This window comes from Ptychodera flava, chromosome 4 (genome assembly GCF_041260155.1).
Source record: "Ptychodera flava strain L36383 chromosome 4, AS_Pfla_20210202, whole genome shotgun sequence".
In the NCBI taxonomy this organism is placed as follows: Eukaryota; Metazoa; Hemichordata; class Enteropneusta; family Ptychoderidae; genus Ptychodera; species Ptychodera flava.
Genome location: NC_091931.1, coordinates 37019768 through 37035825, shown reverse-complemented (window position 1 = coordinate 37035825; position 16058 = coordinate 37019768). Strand labels below are relative to the sequence as shown.

At 40.1% G+C, this 16058-nt stretch overlaps 1 protein-coding gene across 2 annotated transcripts in view; it reads left to right on the top strand.

Annotated features, from left to right (window-relative positions):
• LOC139131646 (gamma-aminobutyric acid receptor subunit beta-3-like) overlaps positions 1 to 11896 on the top strand; it is a 30379-nt gene extending 18483 nt beyond the window's left edge. Inside the window, exons 8-10 of one of the 2 annotated variants that reach the window (XM_070697797.1) lie at positions 8362 to 8403; positions 9528 to 9769; positions 10798 to 11896. In XM_070697797.1, coding sequence (XP_070553898.1) covers positions 8362 to 8403; positions 9528 to 9769; positions 10798 to 11169 — 656 coding nt within the window. In that variant the 3' untranslated portion in view covers positions 11170 to 11896. The remainder of the gene's footprint in view (positions 1 to 8361; positions 8404 to 9527; positions 9770 to 10797) is intronic. The other variant, XM_070697798.1, reaches the window with a different exon arrangement.
• Positions 11897 to 16058: the final 4162 nt, after the last annotated feature.

The following is a 16058-nucleotide window of genomic DNA, read 5'->3' as shown; positions in this document are numbered from 1 at the left end:
GTTTCTTGTGCGTCAGCTTTATTATCGGCGACCCCCTAAGGCGTTCTGCCGAGTCTGTTTGCACTATATGTTCTCGTCTGTGTCTTCATGAAGGATGAGTTGCTTTATATCATACTGATAGTAAGCAAAGTAGTAATATTGATCTACCGTCGTGCACTCATGCATGGGCAAGTCAAGTACCGACAATTATCAATAACGATAAAACATGACATTGGTAGCCACACACCGGATCGGTAATGACATTGAACGAAAGTCGTGAAGACACCAAACGTTGCCAAGTTAGGCATCCCATGAAGCCCATGTATCAGTGATATTAAGGGGTGTCATTAATACTGATGTATTTTGTTAGTCCCCACGGACACCGTCCGGGGGGACTTATAGGTTTGGTCATGTCCGTGCGTGTGTGCGTGCGTGCGTCTGTGCGTGCGTGCGTGCGTGCGTCTGTGCGTCCGTCCGTCCGTCCGTTCACGCAGATATCTCAGAGATGCCTGAAGCGATTTCATTCAAACTTGGTACAAGGATTACTTCATATGTCATACAGATGCACGTCGATTTGTTTTGTGATACGATCCAATATGGCCGCCAGGCGGCCATTTCATTACGATTTTTTCATATACAGAGCCATAATTCAGGCATGTTTCAACTGATTTTATTCAAAGTTGGTACAAGGACATCGACCAATGTCATAGATATGCACGTCTATTTGTTCTGTGATACGATCCAATATGGCCGCCGTGCGGCCATTTTGTTATGATTTTTTCATGTACAGAGCCATAACTCAGGCATATCTCAACCGATTTTATTCAAAGTTGGTACAAGGACATTGACCTATGTCATACATATGCACGTCAATTGTTTTGTGATACAATCCAATATGGCCGCCAGGCGGCCATTTTATTACGATTTTTTCATGTACAAAGCCATTACTCAGGCATGTTTCTACAGATTTTATTCAAAGTTGGTACAAGGACATTGACCAATGTCATAGCTATGCACATCAATTTGTTTTGTGATACGATCCAATATGGCCGCCGTGCGGCCATTTTGTTACGATTTTTTCATGTACAGAGCCATAACTCAGGCATATCTCAACCAATTTTATTCAAACTTGGTACAAGGACATCGACCTATGTCATACACATGCACATTGACTTGTTATGTGATACGATCCAATATGGCCGCCGTGTGGCCATTTTATTACGTTTTATCATGTCCAGAACCATAACTCAGACATGTATCAAGCAAATTTATTCAAAGTTGGTACAAGGAGATTGACCAATGTCATACATATGCATGTGAATTTGTTTTGTGATAAGATCCAATATGGCTGCTGTGCGGCCATTTTGTTATGATTTTTTCATGTACAAAGCCATAACTCAGGCATATTTCAACCGATTTTAATCAAAGTTGGTACAAGGACATTGACCTATGTCATACATATGCACATGGATTTGTTTTGTGATTCGATCCAATATGGCCACCATGTGACCATTTTATTACAATTTTTCATGTCCTGAACTACAACTCAGACATGTATCAAGCGAATTTATTCAAAGTATTTTTATCACAGACCTAATGAAGAGGACTCTAACCTCTCTGAGGACCTGTAATCAAAGCACCCATTAACAAGTGGGGACTGTGTCATCAACGATGACTTTTGTCAATTATGATAAAGTGAGCGCTCATTTATCAGTGAAAGACGATGAGGAAGAATAATTCATGGACTACGATAAATTTCAGATACATGGAATGCTCAATATTTTCCCTCCGCAACTCTTATCTTCGCGGCCTTCGACACTACCCGCGGTCAAAGACACTCCATCCGCACAGCGAGCCGGCATTGCAGCCCGGGCGTTTTCAATTTCGCTATTGGCGCCCGAATTCCTCAAAAGATCGCAAACTTGTCCTGATAGGCCTATACCCTCGAGGAGACGCTGACCCACAAGATTTTTTTTCGCATGGTCTTCGGGACAAGACTATCGATCCGTGATCGATTTAATGCCAGACTGGAGAGGAGCCCTCCAGAAGCAGGCTGCATCTGCGACTTTCGCTTCATTTCCGGTTTGGAGATAAACTCACGGTTGGAGGCTAGTCATCAACCTTTGCACAAGTGTTCCGTCTCATCTCACGTGACTGACCTACAAATGCACCGTCCCGTATGTGCATTGAATGTAAGACTTGCTGGTATACGCCGATGTGATGTCATACTCAATTATCGTCTTTTTTTTTCTCTCTCTCTCGGATATTCCCTTCAGACTAATTACACAGTCCTCTTCGCGTATGTATATTAATGTGCGCTGTCGATGTCACAGGTCCGTGGATATTTTGTTCCTTTCAAATGTGGGCCCTCAATGACGAGTCTGAATATGTAATTTTTGAACATCGAACTGCCCTGTAAATTAATTACATAGGTTTCTTCCGTTCAATGTTGCACAGAGTGTCACCACGAGCTCGCGAGAATTCATCACCATGCGTTACACAAACAGCTGTCAATGAGTATTGTTCCCACAATTGAAAGAAGACAAAAGCAATTTTGCGGATGAAATTTCAAAAGCAAAACATTAAACATTCACCATATTGATGGTGGAAATGGCTGTGTAAATTAATAAGAAGGATGAGTGAAACGATCAGGGACGTTCGCAAGGTGATACAGGCGAATGGCGTTCTGTTTGTTCATTTTGTTTGCCAACTTTATTTGTACCACAAATAATTGCAATGGCATCACGATTGTAAGTATTTTTACCTCCGTCCGTACAACAAAAGCAGAAATCGCGGTGCGTAAAGTTGCTTTTTCAAGATTTAAGTGTTTCTACGAGCAGATTTATTCTGAAACGGTCGTGGGTTAAAGAAAAATCTGAATATTTTTCGGAATGCATCACTGAACGAAGTGCAAAAACTGCCGACAAAGAGCGTACCTAACAAAAGAAAACGAAAGCGTGGGCTTACAGAAACCACACCTATGGTTACGTTATACGTCAGTGCAAAGTGCATTACAAGAGTCACTTGGTATATAAATGTGATGCAAAACAGCGTATCAGTAGCAAAACATTGTAAGAAGTCAAAAAACCTCGCTCCAGGCTGTTGCTGAAAAATATTCATTGTTAATATTCTCTTTCGATTGTGTCCCATGTGGTAGATACATTGAAAAAAAAATATCTGTTGGACCTGAAGGGGTTCAAGAATTGTGCATACGGAGTGTCAAGGAAATAAGTGCTGATCCTGAGAAAGAAACGAGACGGAGAAAGTTGTCGCCGTTTACGGACGAGAGCAATGCGAAAGAGTGATTCTGGCTCGATAAAGCAAGATAAGCCATTCTTTAGAGTGTAGACTCAGCAATTTTCTCGGCTGAAAATTTGCCCGACGTAAGCCAACAGCTCTTGTCAGTCTCCACTATCTGCTTTCTTTTCCATTAAAAGTAAAATGATTTTCCCTTTCTATTTGTTCAGTTCGACACTCCGTTTAGATGACATCAGCCATCCTGAGCTATTTACTTTAGATCGGTTAGCCGTAATTGCTTCAAGTTTAGCTATATTCTGAGCACACGCGGCTCTCTCTCTCTCTCTCCTCGTCCCTGTCTCTATATGCTGAACGCTCGCACAAACACGTCCTCCCGCAGTTCTGTGTTTGTACAGTTGTCGCTGAAAAACAAATTGCACGGGAAATGATTATTGACCTCCCTAACGGTGTGTTTGCGTTGGCTATGATAACGTGACACATTTGCCCGCACAATAATAATACAATTATGAGGGAATTGTTCTCGCTTTTTTACGACTTAATGTCCTCGTAACAATATATTACCGCCTAAACTCGTCGTATTATTGAAACTCGGCATGACTGAATATAAATCCCTGTTGACAGCTTTTGAGACCTTGATGTGATGAAATTCAAGGTCAAAATCGTCCGCCTGCATAGTCTTCAGTGGATAATATTGAAATTCAACGAAAACATCACGACCTAAATACCATTGGCCTCAGACTTTTAAAACTGATGGATTTGAAAAAGTCTCAGGACAGAACTATTGCGCCTATCCAAATGCACCTTTAAACATACTTGATTATCCGTTGCCATGGTGCTTATCTACTCCTCATTATTCGCTGGACCTGACACTTTGAAATGGCAACTTGAAGGGGAAAAAACCATTCTAGAAGGTAATGGCGCGATCAACAAATCTCTAGATATTGAGAGAAGCTTTTGAGGTTTCTCCATTTGTCGCCTCCCCATCCGGTGTCTTTCCGCGCGATTGTGTCATCAAGATCCGTCGTTCGAGAGTTGTTCGTCAGCTGTGCCTTCTGTTCACGTGGCTGTGTATTTTGACAGACGCTTTGAATGACGTTTCCGATTGTTTGAATTCAACATTGTTAAAAATCATTGCTGACAATGTCATCATTTGGACATGCATCTTGCCGTGAAATTGTGTTCTATACAGTCACACCGTCGACGATTGGCTGTCTGATTTTCCCCTGCTGCCGCGGCACACTTCGCTTCATTTTTTTCGCACCAAAGGGACTGTAAACTCGACGTCTGCGACCTGTGCGACTGGCGTGATTTCGGCTGTACTGCCCCTTTAAAACACTCCATGTGGGGGAAATAGACAAAAAAATGAGGCATCGAGAAGCCATTCCGAATCTTAATTTCGTAGAACGTCAGTTTGAGGGAAGAAAATGACACAGAAATGACAGGACACGTGAACTGAATCTGAAGAAGTATAACGAAGAATTGAACCCAATTTGTTTGCATTTAAAGAAGATCCGTATACACATTTTTTATCGACGATGTTTTATCCTTCACGGCTCACTACAGAAAACGATAAATTTTAACGACGTGTGTTTAAAAGTACTCGTTCGTGTCAGCTGCAAATTTTATTCTTTTATTCAGTTGATTTTAATCACACACTTAAAAGACGCAAGACTTCACTGTCTCCTTTGGGTTTTCTCATAATTTCATTATCATTTTCTCAAGTAGGTGCTTTGATTTGTGCCCTAGTCCTGACATACTTCATTCAATTTTGTAATTTTCTTTTTATATTATTTTTTACAACGGCAGTCTTAATCAAGGTGTGAGCCTGCCTGACAAAAATCGACTCATAAAAGTTGTGAGGAGAATTTCTGACACAAATGTCGCTGTACCACAATCGATAAGCCTATAATAGCAATATACGTGTCATAATTACGCAGAACTATTTTCATTTCATGGGAAGAAATAGTAATATCTTTCTTTCCGTTAGAAAAATTTACATACAGGAAGCGTCATGCGGGCTAAGTACGCCTAATGCTCTACCCGCCATTACGGGTGTCTAAGTAAATGTGATCGACGTCTCGAGAATCTGCGCACTTCGCTTTTAACTGACATGTTAAAAAATTAACGACTACCGCGCATTTGAAAGCGAGTCTTACACTGATTCTTAGGAGTCTTGTTTGTGTCGCATTGAAGAAAATTCATATCCCGGTTTCTGTTTTGGATTAGAACGTTTTGTCATTTCGCCGCTTTTCTTGTCATATAAAATATGTTTATTGGGTTTGCTGTGCGATCTGCTCTTTCAAATCTTCAAAAGTAGCTTTGATTCCTTCGTTCGGATTGAAGAATGATAAGGTTATTTCTTAATCTTTTTTACCAGAAATGTCAGGCAAGAGCTATTTCTGGCCTGGATGCACTATATATTATTGCATACCTTTCCATTACCAATGTCCAAGTCCTAGTCGCCGATCAGATAAAACACAAATGCCCAGCCCCGGTGCATGCGACGTACTAGTAGAATTACATAAATCATGACAATTATCGTTTACCGTGAAGAAATCGAAAAAGGGACAAATGCCATCATATATTGGCACTGCATGCGTTGTTTCTCAGAAGGGTTTTATTCGCGCTTGGCTGTTCATTTTACAATGACTTACTCCCCGTGTCATGATAACTTTAGCGAAAACGTGAGAAGAAATTGACTCTCGGTACACAGTCTACGAATTACCCTTAAAGCCGTTGAAATATTCATTTTCCAGCCACTGCCCACAGCATTTGTCTTTCACAAATTTCTTTGTGCTTCAGTTCTACCGCTGATTTTTGTTTTATCTCGAGGTAAAATATATTTCCCTTTTTTCCCCGCCCATGTTGCCGTTGACAACCAGTTCCATCACCTGTTGCCCGTGAGCGAACCGTATGAAATGGACGTCACGTCATGCGTGTATTGTCTGCCGAGTCGTTCATGTTGTGCAACATCAAGACACGATGCCATTTAACACATTTACCCGATCAGGGTTCCCAATTTTTTTTCTAGCTATACATTGTTTTTCGGTAAATCAATCACACATGACATACATCGGGTCGATATCGTTTTTGAAATGAACAGAGATAATGGCATTAGATGCAGTCGGGATCATTGTTCCGTCTCTTAGCCGATGCGCCATGCTACTTCAGGCATCTAGTCTGTTGAGATGACGTGTCTGACCCGGTCCGTCACCGGCACTGAACACAACACCAAACGTTAACTAAGTGGAATAAGTGGATGGTCCCTTGGTTTATACGGTTACAGAATCTATCAAACCCCCGGCAATTACAGCTTCAAAGCCGACCGACCGAAACCAAAATTGGCTTATTCATTGGCATGGTAATAAATACACGCTTTATAATCTACCCTTCCACGTTTTAACGCATCCCGATCGCAAAGGGCAAGATACCATCTCATGCCAGGCTGCCGATGCAATTTTAGATACAATTACCAATGTTTAGTTTCTGAAGACAAACCATGACTAGCGGTCGTCTGAACATTTTAAACGGAATGTATAAATGCTTATTCTATAGACGCTAACTATGAATTTTGAAAATTAATGCGACCGTCGTGAGGGTACCACTGCACGCAATAAATGTTTTAATGGCCTTCTAAAGAAATCCACAACATGATATAGATTAAATTGATGTTTTAATTTATTGAAGTCGTGAGGATGTCCTCATTGTGACGATTGTGCTTAATTGCCTAAAACCAACTTTTTCAAATTAAACGGGAGATATTTTTAGAAATAAAATTTCGAAAATGAATTACTGCAAAATATTGCTCGCACGGGGACTGAGAAAACGCCGTGATGCCCAGAGAGCAACGTGTGTTCTCCGATAAAACCGACGCGAAACGGAAACCAAAATGAATAATGCTATGTGCATATCACACTCCTCGCATGAGTTCATTTCAACATTGAAATCGGAGTTATTTGCCGCAAACGAAATCAACACATCAGATAAAGCTGCCATAATCGGCTTGATTGGTATGCAAATACAGAAATGGATATCTTTAATCATTTCTGCAAGGCATGAAAACAGTAAGCCTAATTAAGTATTCTATATAATTAATGTCAGCTGCGGTTAAGCCTTTCATGCGAAGCCATACAGATATGTTGATTGTATTTCTGTTGAAACAGTTTCCTTCGTAAGAGCATAACATTTGAAATTTTTCGCTTTGACTTGCCGTCTTTTCATATCGATATAATTGTTTAATTTTATGAGTCTTCAGATATTTAAGGCGGGAAATCAGAAATTGGTTGTAAAATCATTTTCCAATTTCAGGAAGGGTTCGTGAAGTAGTGTAGTAGTAGTCGTTGCTAACAAACGAGGGAGTTGGAACTCGTGATTTCAAAGATTCATAGATTTATATCAAAATTAACCTCTTGGGGGAAAAAAGCAAGGGTATCGATAAGAGGGAGCGGGTTTGTCAGCTTGACTGAAAGACATGGGAATCGTAGAATCGAAATGATCTGTTTTCCCATTATTCACTTCCGGTTGGCTTCCTAATTATCAAGGTTCATTTTGTTTGTCTTTTATTGACAAACGCTCAAGAAAATTGACTAGGACTTTGATGGGCGTCACAGCGAGAATGCGGTGACATTCCCATTGTCTGCAAGACTATCGTTCAATGTCATATTACCGCTGAGTACGTGTGAAAACGAGGCTGTTGCTCTCCTGAGAAGGCCGACACAGAAGCGACTCCTTTGACGAAATTCAAGGAAAACTGACTCATGGGAAGTTTCCCTTCTGAACGATCTTTTGACACATCAAGGCCTTGCTTTGTAAGAGGTCGTGGTAGATCACTTCTGGCCGCCGAGGTCACCTTTAATTGTGCGTGCCGGGGCTGTAACCTCGTTTTGATACACGGACGCCATATTGAGAATTGCGTCAACCTTGCTCTTTTTATACTGTCCCGTGATTGGCTAGCTAGTCCTCTTTACCTGTACAAGCTAAAGTAGGTTTCTGCCATCATTGCTTGCCGTTTCATCGATACAAATTTCAAATCGAAAGGCACGGCTGATGAAATTCTAATGAGTACCATATATGTGTAAATTGTTCACAATAAATTTAAAGCAAAATTTTATTCCTCAATTCTAGTAGCGGCCAATAAGCAGGTCGAGACAGCTCGAACAACTATCGGTAAGACAATGTTCTCGTTTTCCGTTATGTTTTGTCAGCGTGGCAGCCGCCTACTTTACGATAGACACTCCCCTTCAAAAAAAAACGAGCGCCTTCTTTCTAGTTTGAAATTTTATAAACATCAAAAACTGTTATCTGCCGTGAATTTGTGTTAGGTAATCGAATTGAATCCAAACGATAGCGCGTATATCTTGTTGGGCATGACACGTTGATGGAGTTTCAGTTCATTGATATGCCATAAGAGAACTTCTGCCAACGCACGCAAAATTATGTTAAATCCCTTTAATAAGAAAATCATGCATAGAATTCGTAAGCCGCCGTTGAGGAGTCGACTTTTATTCGGTTAAGAAACCGCGCCTGCGCCTGAGCAGGAAAGAGGACTATCTACTATGGAGTTGTGATAATTATATTATACTTGTGGGCGCTTAAGGTAGTAAGCGTCTCGAAATTAGAGAAGACTTCAGTTTTTGCTCGAACTTTCCGTAAGGAAACTGTAAAAAATTTCCTTTCAAAAATCAAGACAAAAAATCAGGGGTCGCCTTCCAAAATTTGGTACCAGAGGAAAAAAATACCCGATATTTACCTACTCATTGAATTCAAAATGGCTGCCATCTCTGTGTAACTCTGTGGGGAATATCAAAAATTCGATTGCCACAAAAATAAGCCGGTGAAAGGTTTAGTCACCCCCATGAGCTTGAAAATGACTCCCACGAGGGAGGGACGAAATCAGTATTGTAAAAGTTTCTAACTATCTGTCCCCGAGGCGCATTCTACCTTAAGCGGGCTGGCTGCACGCTGATTTAGTGTATACTGCATGTTCGGTTCCCCCGGCCTTATCTGTACTTGTTACTCTGTCTAATTAACACTTCTTGTGCGGAAGAATATCTGGTCCTGTCTTGATGATTTTAAATAAGTTTTACTTCAACTTTTGTCCCTATGCGAGCAATACGAATCGGGTGACTGTATGATTCTAGTAGGTGTGTTCACGACACAAGACCCTCACCCATTGGCTTTGTTTACGTGATTTGTTCACAAATTTGTTTGTTCTATCTATTTACTGTGATTACACTGTGTTTTACTAAAAAAAATAACAAAATCCTCTTGTCATCTTATACATAATGCAGGTATCACGACCGTGCTCACCATGACGACGATCAGCACCAGCGTCCGCGCCTCACTGCCACGAATCTCCTACATCAAGTCCATCGACATCTACCTGGTCACGTGCTTCGCTTTCGTCTTCGCCGCTTTACTCGAATACGCAGCTGTGAACTACTACTACTGGCAGAGTCAGAAAAAGAGGTCGCGGGAAAAGAAAAGAAGATCACCGTACTCTCCAAGGATTCCCAATTCAATATACGAACAGGTAAGAAAAAATCCAACCTATTGTTATCGCTACAAGAACTTCTTCAAATCAAGAACTTCCAGCTTTCAAAAGTCTAAAACGCAATTTGCAAGCCATTTTCTGAACATGCTTAATGCTCTCTTAAGTACATCAATTTTCTGTCTTCAATGGCCGGTTACTTTATGGTGAGGCGGATTGAACCGTGCTTACGTCATACTCGAAGACGGGCAGTTGTGAAAATGCTGCGCATGTGATCAGAGTACCACCGACGTCATTTCATTGGTAGAGTACTATTTTGATTAAAACATTGTGATCAAGAGAAACTCGTAATCGGGTTTTTGTCTTTCCCAGGGTATTGAATGCAATCTGAAATTTCATTTCGATAAGATTTTTTTTTTGCAAAGGTAAAATACACTTCTAGGGAACCTCTGCTGTTTGAATATTGATTTCTGAGCTTATTTGGCGCAATGCCAATCACGCTTCAAGGACAAGAGCGAGAATGCATGCGGACTGTTTTATTATGGCGTGTCTATCACAAGCGAGTTGTGATACCGGTATTTCTCTAAAGCACACTTTGGGACGCCCGAGGCCATCTCCAAGCAAGAATCACAAATAAAATACCGTTTCCTACAAGCAATTCGTTCAAACACAGAGAGGTACTACAGGTTGCTTTCAAGGTTTTTTAGTTGTGAGATGGAACTCAGTTCGTAGCCATCTCCAATGATATTGCAACGAGGTTTACTTTGCTGCTGTGGAAGACACAAGAAGTGACATGACTTTTCCTTCCCGCCAAAAACAGATCAACGCATTAGCAGTCTTAATCAATGAGTACCGTTTAACTTTGGATAGCTGGCACGATATACATTTGTAAGTTATGTCGATAAGACAAACAGAACACAGTTCAGATGAGAATTGACAATTCTGTTGTCAATTGCAACATGGTAGTTCTAGAACATGTGATCGAAAAGTGAGACTCTAGAAGACACCACATGCGATCAAACAGCATCTATTTCCATCTAATCGGGTCTTTCCTTATTCTCCTCTTCCAGAGTAACCATTCAGTGGCTCTACGGTTGTCTCAATTAGACGAAGACAGGTCATCACCCGAGCACACCATGGAGGAGAGAGACCCTTTAAATAATGTGGACGCTACTAGTATGCGAACATTTAATAGCAATAGGACAACTAAGCCCCGTCGACGTCTCAGCTTCGACTCGAGAAGGGGATCGGCCCCAGAGCTCAGGCACAGGCGGGGATTTGTCTACTCCGTTCGTAGGAAAGCGTCAAGTATTAAAGTGAAGATTCCCCGGGTGCATGACGTCAATTTGATAGACAGATACTCGCGAGTCATTTTTCCACTTACTTTCACGATATTCAATTTTTTCTACTGGGTTCTGTACTTGATCAAGGGCATGCGGTAGATTGCGGATCTTTCGCCTCGTCTATATACTTTTGCTCTCTGTTTTGCTTTTTTTTAATTTCTGATTTTAGCTTTTACCTCAGGAATCTCTTAAGTTGAACGAACGGGGAAACGCTTTTTTTGGACAATGAACTTTGACTTGTCGATCGATGTGGCTGACAACATCGTCTTCTGTCTCAAGTAAATATGTGGTAAACAAACCCTGTATACGTCACAGAAAATAAAACAGGGCTTATTTTTTCATCGATAGCTGCTGTTCAAAATTTTACATTCTTCAAAGGTTTACAACGTTTAATAATAATTCTTAGAAGTAGCACTTTAAACTGAGGTTGAGACACACGTTGTAGGAATCACTTATTACATTCTCTATACGATGAAGTGGAAGCTTCGACGTCCAAAAGTTTATGAATCCACCAATTAGCAAGACGTTAATTAGGTGATTGGGTTGCTCGTTATTCAAAAATAGTTACAGGCTGCTGCGATTGGTCAGAAATGATGACACGATGATGCAAAAACCACCATAACTTGATTAGATGATAAAAGATTGTTATTATTTTATGACCGATTCTTTTGTGAACAAGGCTTCCAAACAGGTAAAATCTGTACAATCGTTTTCTTTATTTTCCATTCCCTTTTATAAGGCTGTGTAAGATATATTCAAATGCGGCTGTAAGACCATTGACGAGCTTTAGTACTGTTTAATAATAAATTGCCTTTTTGAAACCATACTCTCTCGAAATCGTCGGTTATTTCTTGCTTTTGAAGCAAAATACATGAAAAGTTGGTTCTAAAGTCATTTTGGCAGAACTCACTTTGGCGACCCGTTGTCTACAATCTAAATGGCTAAATTTCAGCGGACTGTTCAATGTGTGAAAAATTAAACTCAATTTCCACTCAAATTTTAACAGCCTTGTACTTTAGAGGCTTTTATGGCTAATCATAATCGCATTGAATTCGAATCGGCGTGAATATCAATCCATCACACCAGACAATAACAGATCATTAAGTTGTCTTTAAATTATTTCATTAACGTATCAACGATATTTCAGCGAGTTCTCTGCCACAGTTCGCGTAATTTATTTAACTGGTTGATTTTAATCAACCAGGGTTTTAATTATGAGCGTCGTTGGATCCCAGAAGGAGATTGACATCTAATGAATGATATTATCGTTAATTGCAAATCCACCACTTGCACAATACCATTGCGACAGTTAACAATTGAGAATGTCCTTTTTTGCCGAAAAAAATTGAAGTTTGTAAATGCATTTGCGCCCTGAGTTGAACCTGACTATCATTTTTCGCAAGGTGGGTTTAGGCTATCTCACGCCAAGGACGCCCAAGACATAACTAGATGGACAGAACAGGGCGTTCGATGCTTCATATTGTTAATGATACAACACCAGTTCATATTTCCCTTTCAAAGAAATTCTCCGAAGAAGTTTACTGATAGGACATCAGCTTATCGATAGATTATTCCAAGTGTCCATGCCGTAAAGAAGTGGCATCACGTGATGACGAGACATTTATATCAAGGATCCAGCTTTCCGAGACGGGTTTTGGTCTTGTAATTGTATTAACCGGTGGGGGACGTGTCCATGATCTGATTATCGATCAGTGGAAATTGCATACCTAGGGAATGCATACGGATCACTCTAGAACGTGTTACAGTGTCAAACTGCATCGAACTGGTTTGAAAATATTTTTTTTTATTGGTTGAAATTCGACCGACAAGTATACAGCTGAAAATCCCGTCTTCGAAGGGCTGAACAACGTTATGTATGTATGTATGTATGTATGTATGTATGTATGTATGTATGTATGTATGTATGTATGTATGTATGTATGTATGTATGTATGTATGTATGTATGTATGTATGTATGTATGTATGTATGTATTATGTATGTATTGCTATGTATGTATTGCTATATATGTATATATACATATATATATATATATATATATATATATATATATATATATATATATATATGATAAGAATATAATTTGATTAAAAAATCTTGAAAATGACTGCTGCAGAATGCGAGATAAAAAGACAGAAATACACTTCATGAACTCCACATTCAGAAAAGACGAACTGTCGTCAGTCAGGTAGCTACGTGCAACTGCCAGTATAAAACTTCGAATACAGGTATAGCATAGCCGTCGTATCCATCAAAAGGCAATTTTCAGATTGAGATCTTGCTGTGGGTAATGAATAAACTCTTACCCCAAGGTATGTATAAGCCTGGACCGCCTTTTCCAGACTTAATTGAAATTCAAAATGGCCGATCGGACATTTTTGATGGCTGGGATGTTTTCATATCTCGCGCCATTGAAGCAGTTCCCGTCCTCAGCGTGATTCTAATGAAAGCGGAAACACACCTTTTGTGTGTCGATTATCAGTATTACATAAGCGTCGACAATTCATGAAACGTTCTATTTTTGGAATGCGCCTTTAAGAGTGCCATGATCACGCTAAAATGCAGGTCTGTATTAGTGGAATTCAAAGCTTTTAGGGTCAGTGATTTAAGCGGTAATCCTACAACCTCCCCCATAAATCCAGCAGCAGACATCCTATATCTGTAGATCAATATTCTTTAATTGGCTTTCAAAGCAACATTTTTGCTTCAAAAGAGAAGTCACACGATTATGGAATATGTTATCAAAGGGGTAAAATCGATTATACTACGTCAATCTCACCTAATCCAGCACATGGGTAATTACGCTGATGGAGAAGTTGTGTATCGGCGTTATTACGAAATGGAAACTCCCCGCTTCAGTTTGTACATGTCCATGTTTATTTTATGCTTTTGTGTTACTTAATGTACGCTGAAAGAGTAAAGAAGGCTAGAATACCCTTAAAAGTGTCTGGAAATTCTGTAGTATTCGTGGTATTAAATCTTGATGCTGTTGAATTGGCCACACAGAGTGTGCACTAGTTATCGCCGTTTTAGCTTAGGTCATGAACTCTCATGGAGTAGACGTCGACCTAAATGCATAAGTTTACCGTCCAGAGACGTTTGGTAGTAGCCTTGACTGTCTTTTTGCTGGCATGGCATCGAAAAATGAGTTTCTCTATATATAACAAGGTATAACAAGAAAAGTGGAAAAAAATGAAAGTGCGTCATTATCAATTCTGTATATTCGCTTAAGGTCTGTTGAGCGTAGATTAAAAAAAAACTAAACAGATAATTGCTATAGATTATTATTTGATATGGTGTTATTCTTATTTGAATAAATTTTATGAATATTGTTTTCAAAGTTTCCATGACTTACTATCAGCCTCATCAGACATGCAAAGTTACAATGATCTAAACGTTTAATCAAAATTGCAAAATTTTACGTTGCTATTCGCTGCCAATTTACTATCGCCTTTTGTTCATCTCCCAGGCGCTACCGTTGCTGAATTTCCTACCAAGATGCAACGCATGCCGTTGTGCGAAATTCTGAATTCCACAGTCAATTAAAACGTGTACTTTATTCCCATATCAAATCAGCTAATCAAAGCTCTAGCCAGCTGAATTATAGTCCCACTGGATAGAATCACAAATATCAGCCGTCCCAGACATCCCACTGTCGAGGAAAAAACTCATCTCGATCAATCACCGCGTCATCCTGCCAGGCCTGAAAGGTTAATATTTGTTTGGTATCTCTCCCCTCCAGTGATTATCTGGCGTTGGATTACCTGTCGTGATGGTAATAGAACCGAGGCAGATAATTTCGTGGCATTATACCTTTTCCCTACCCTGACTACTAATCTGTCTTCCGATACAAATCCACATTCGGTACTTGTCGTGAGCTTTGCTAGTTGACACCCGTGTTCATTATGTTTCGGCGCGGGGTGAGTTGTTATGCGAGTGCAATCTAATCAGCAGGACAATTATACCAGGGACAAAATGCCCTGTTCTGCTCAGGAAATGCAGCTTTCGCTGGGATCAGCGAAGAGTACAATTTCCGATGAGCCTGCAGGCACTGCACTGGTGAACAGCAGTATGTCGAATAGAAAAGGAGGATCGAGAAAAAGGATGGCATTTTGTGCAGAGCGGTATTCGAGTCACTCATCGACACCACTACTGCATCATATATCCGTACTTCATTCACAGAACTTTCCCCTCTCTCAGTAGTCTATTGCTGAGAGTGAGATTGCGAATCGCGTTGTCTTGAAACTTTAATCTTTAATCCTAAAAGAGACGATAGTCGTTAAATTTTGATGAATATCTTCATCGCGTCTGATTCACAAAACAAGAACACTTGTGTAAGAATGTTGAAATACGAAGTGCCAGGTGGTCCGAGGCAACTCATTTCGTACAATATCCAACTTGATGTTATTATTGACCGATATATTCTAGAATTCTGGGTTTACATCAGTGAAATGCTTCAAGACTTTGTACGTGTGAAAAGCATAGAGGCGTTAATAAATCAGGGTGTTAGAAATCGATATGGTCGGTCGTTGATACAGTAGATCGTTTAAACGCCAGTTTCACAGCAAACGCAGCCAAGTGACAACAAGGGAAAAAAGTAACGAGAAGTAACTCTATCACTATGGATTCATTTTCGACGATCTATGGTATCACGTACAACAGCAAATAATTCGTGCCTTTTTGCTGTCTGTTAATGTCATATTCGCGGATATGTATTTGCATGTGCCATGACAAAATTTATTTTCTATGTTATGTAAAATTGCGATTCCTCGTCAATTAATTTTTAAAGTCTCTTTCACAGGCGGAGATAAATATTTATTGATCACTTTTCTGCAATGCTATCAGGCGACGCAGGAAGGCCGATAAGCTTTTTGCCATCCTCAGTAAGGCAAGGCACAGGGTTTGAGCATTAGATTACATTTTACTGGCTTTGCATCGGTCAAAAGAGTATGGGAAATTTACAAATGC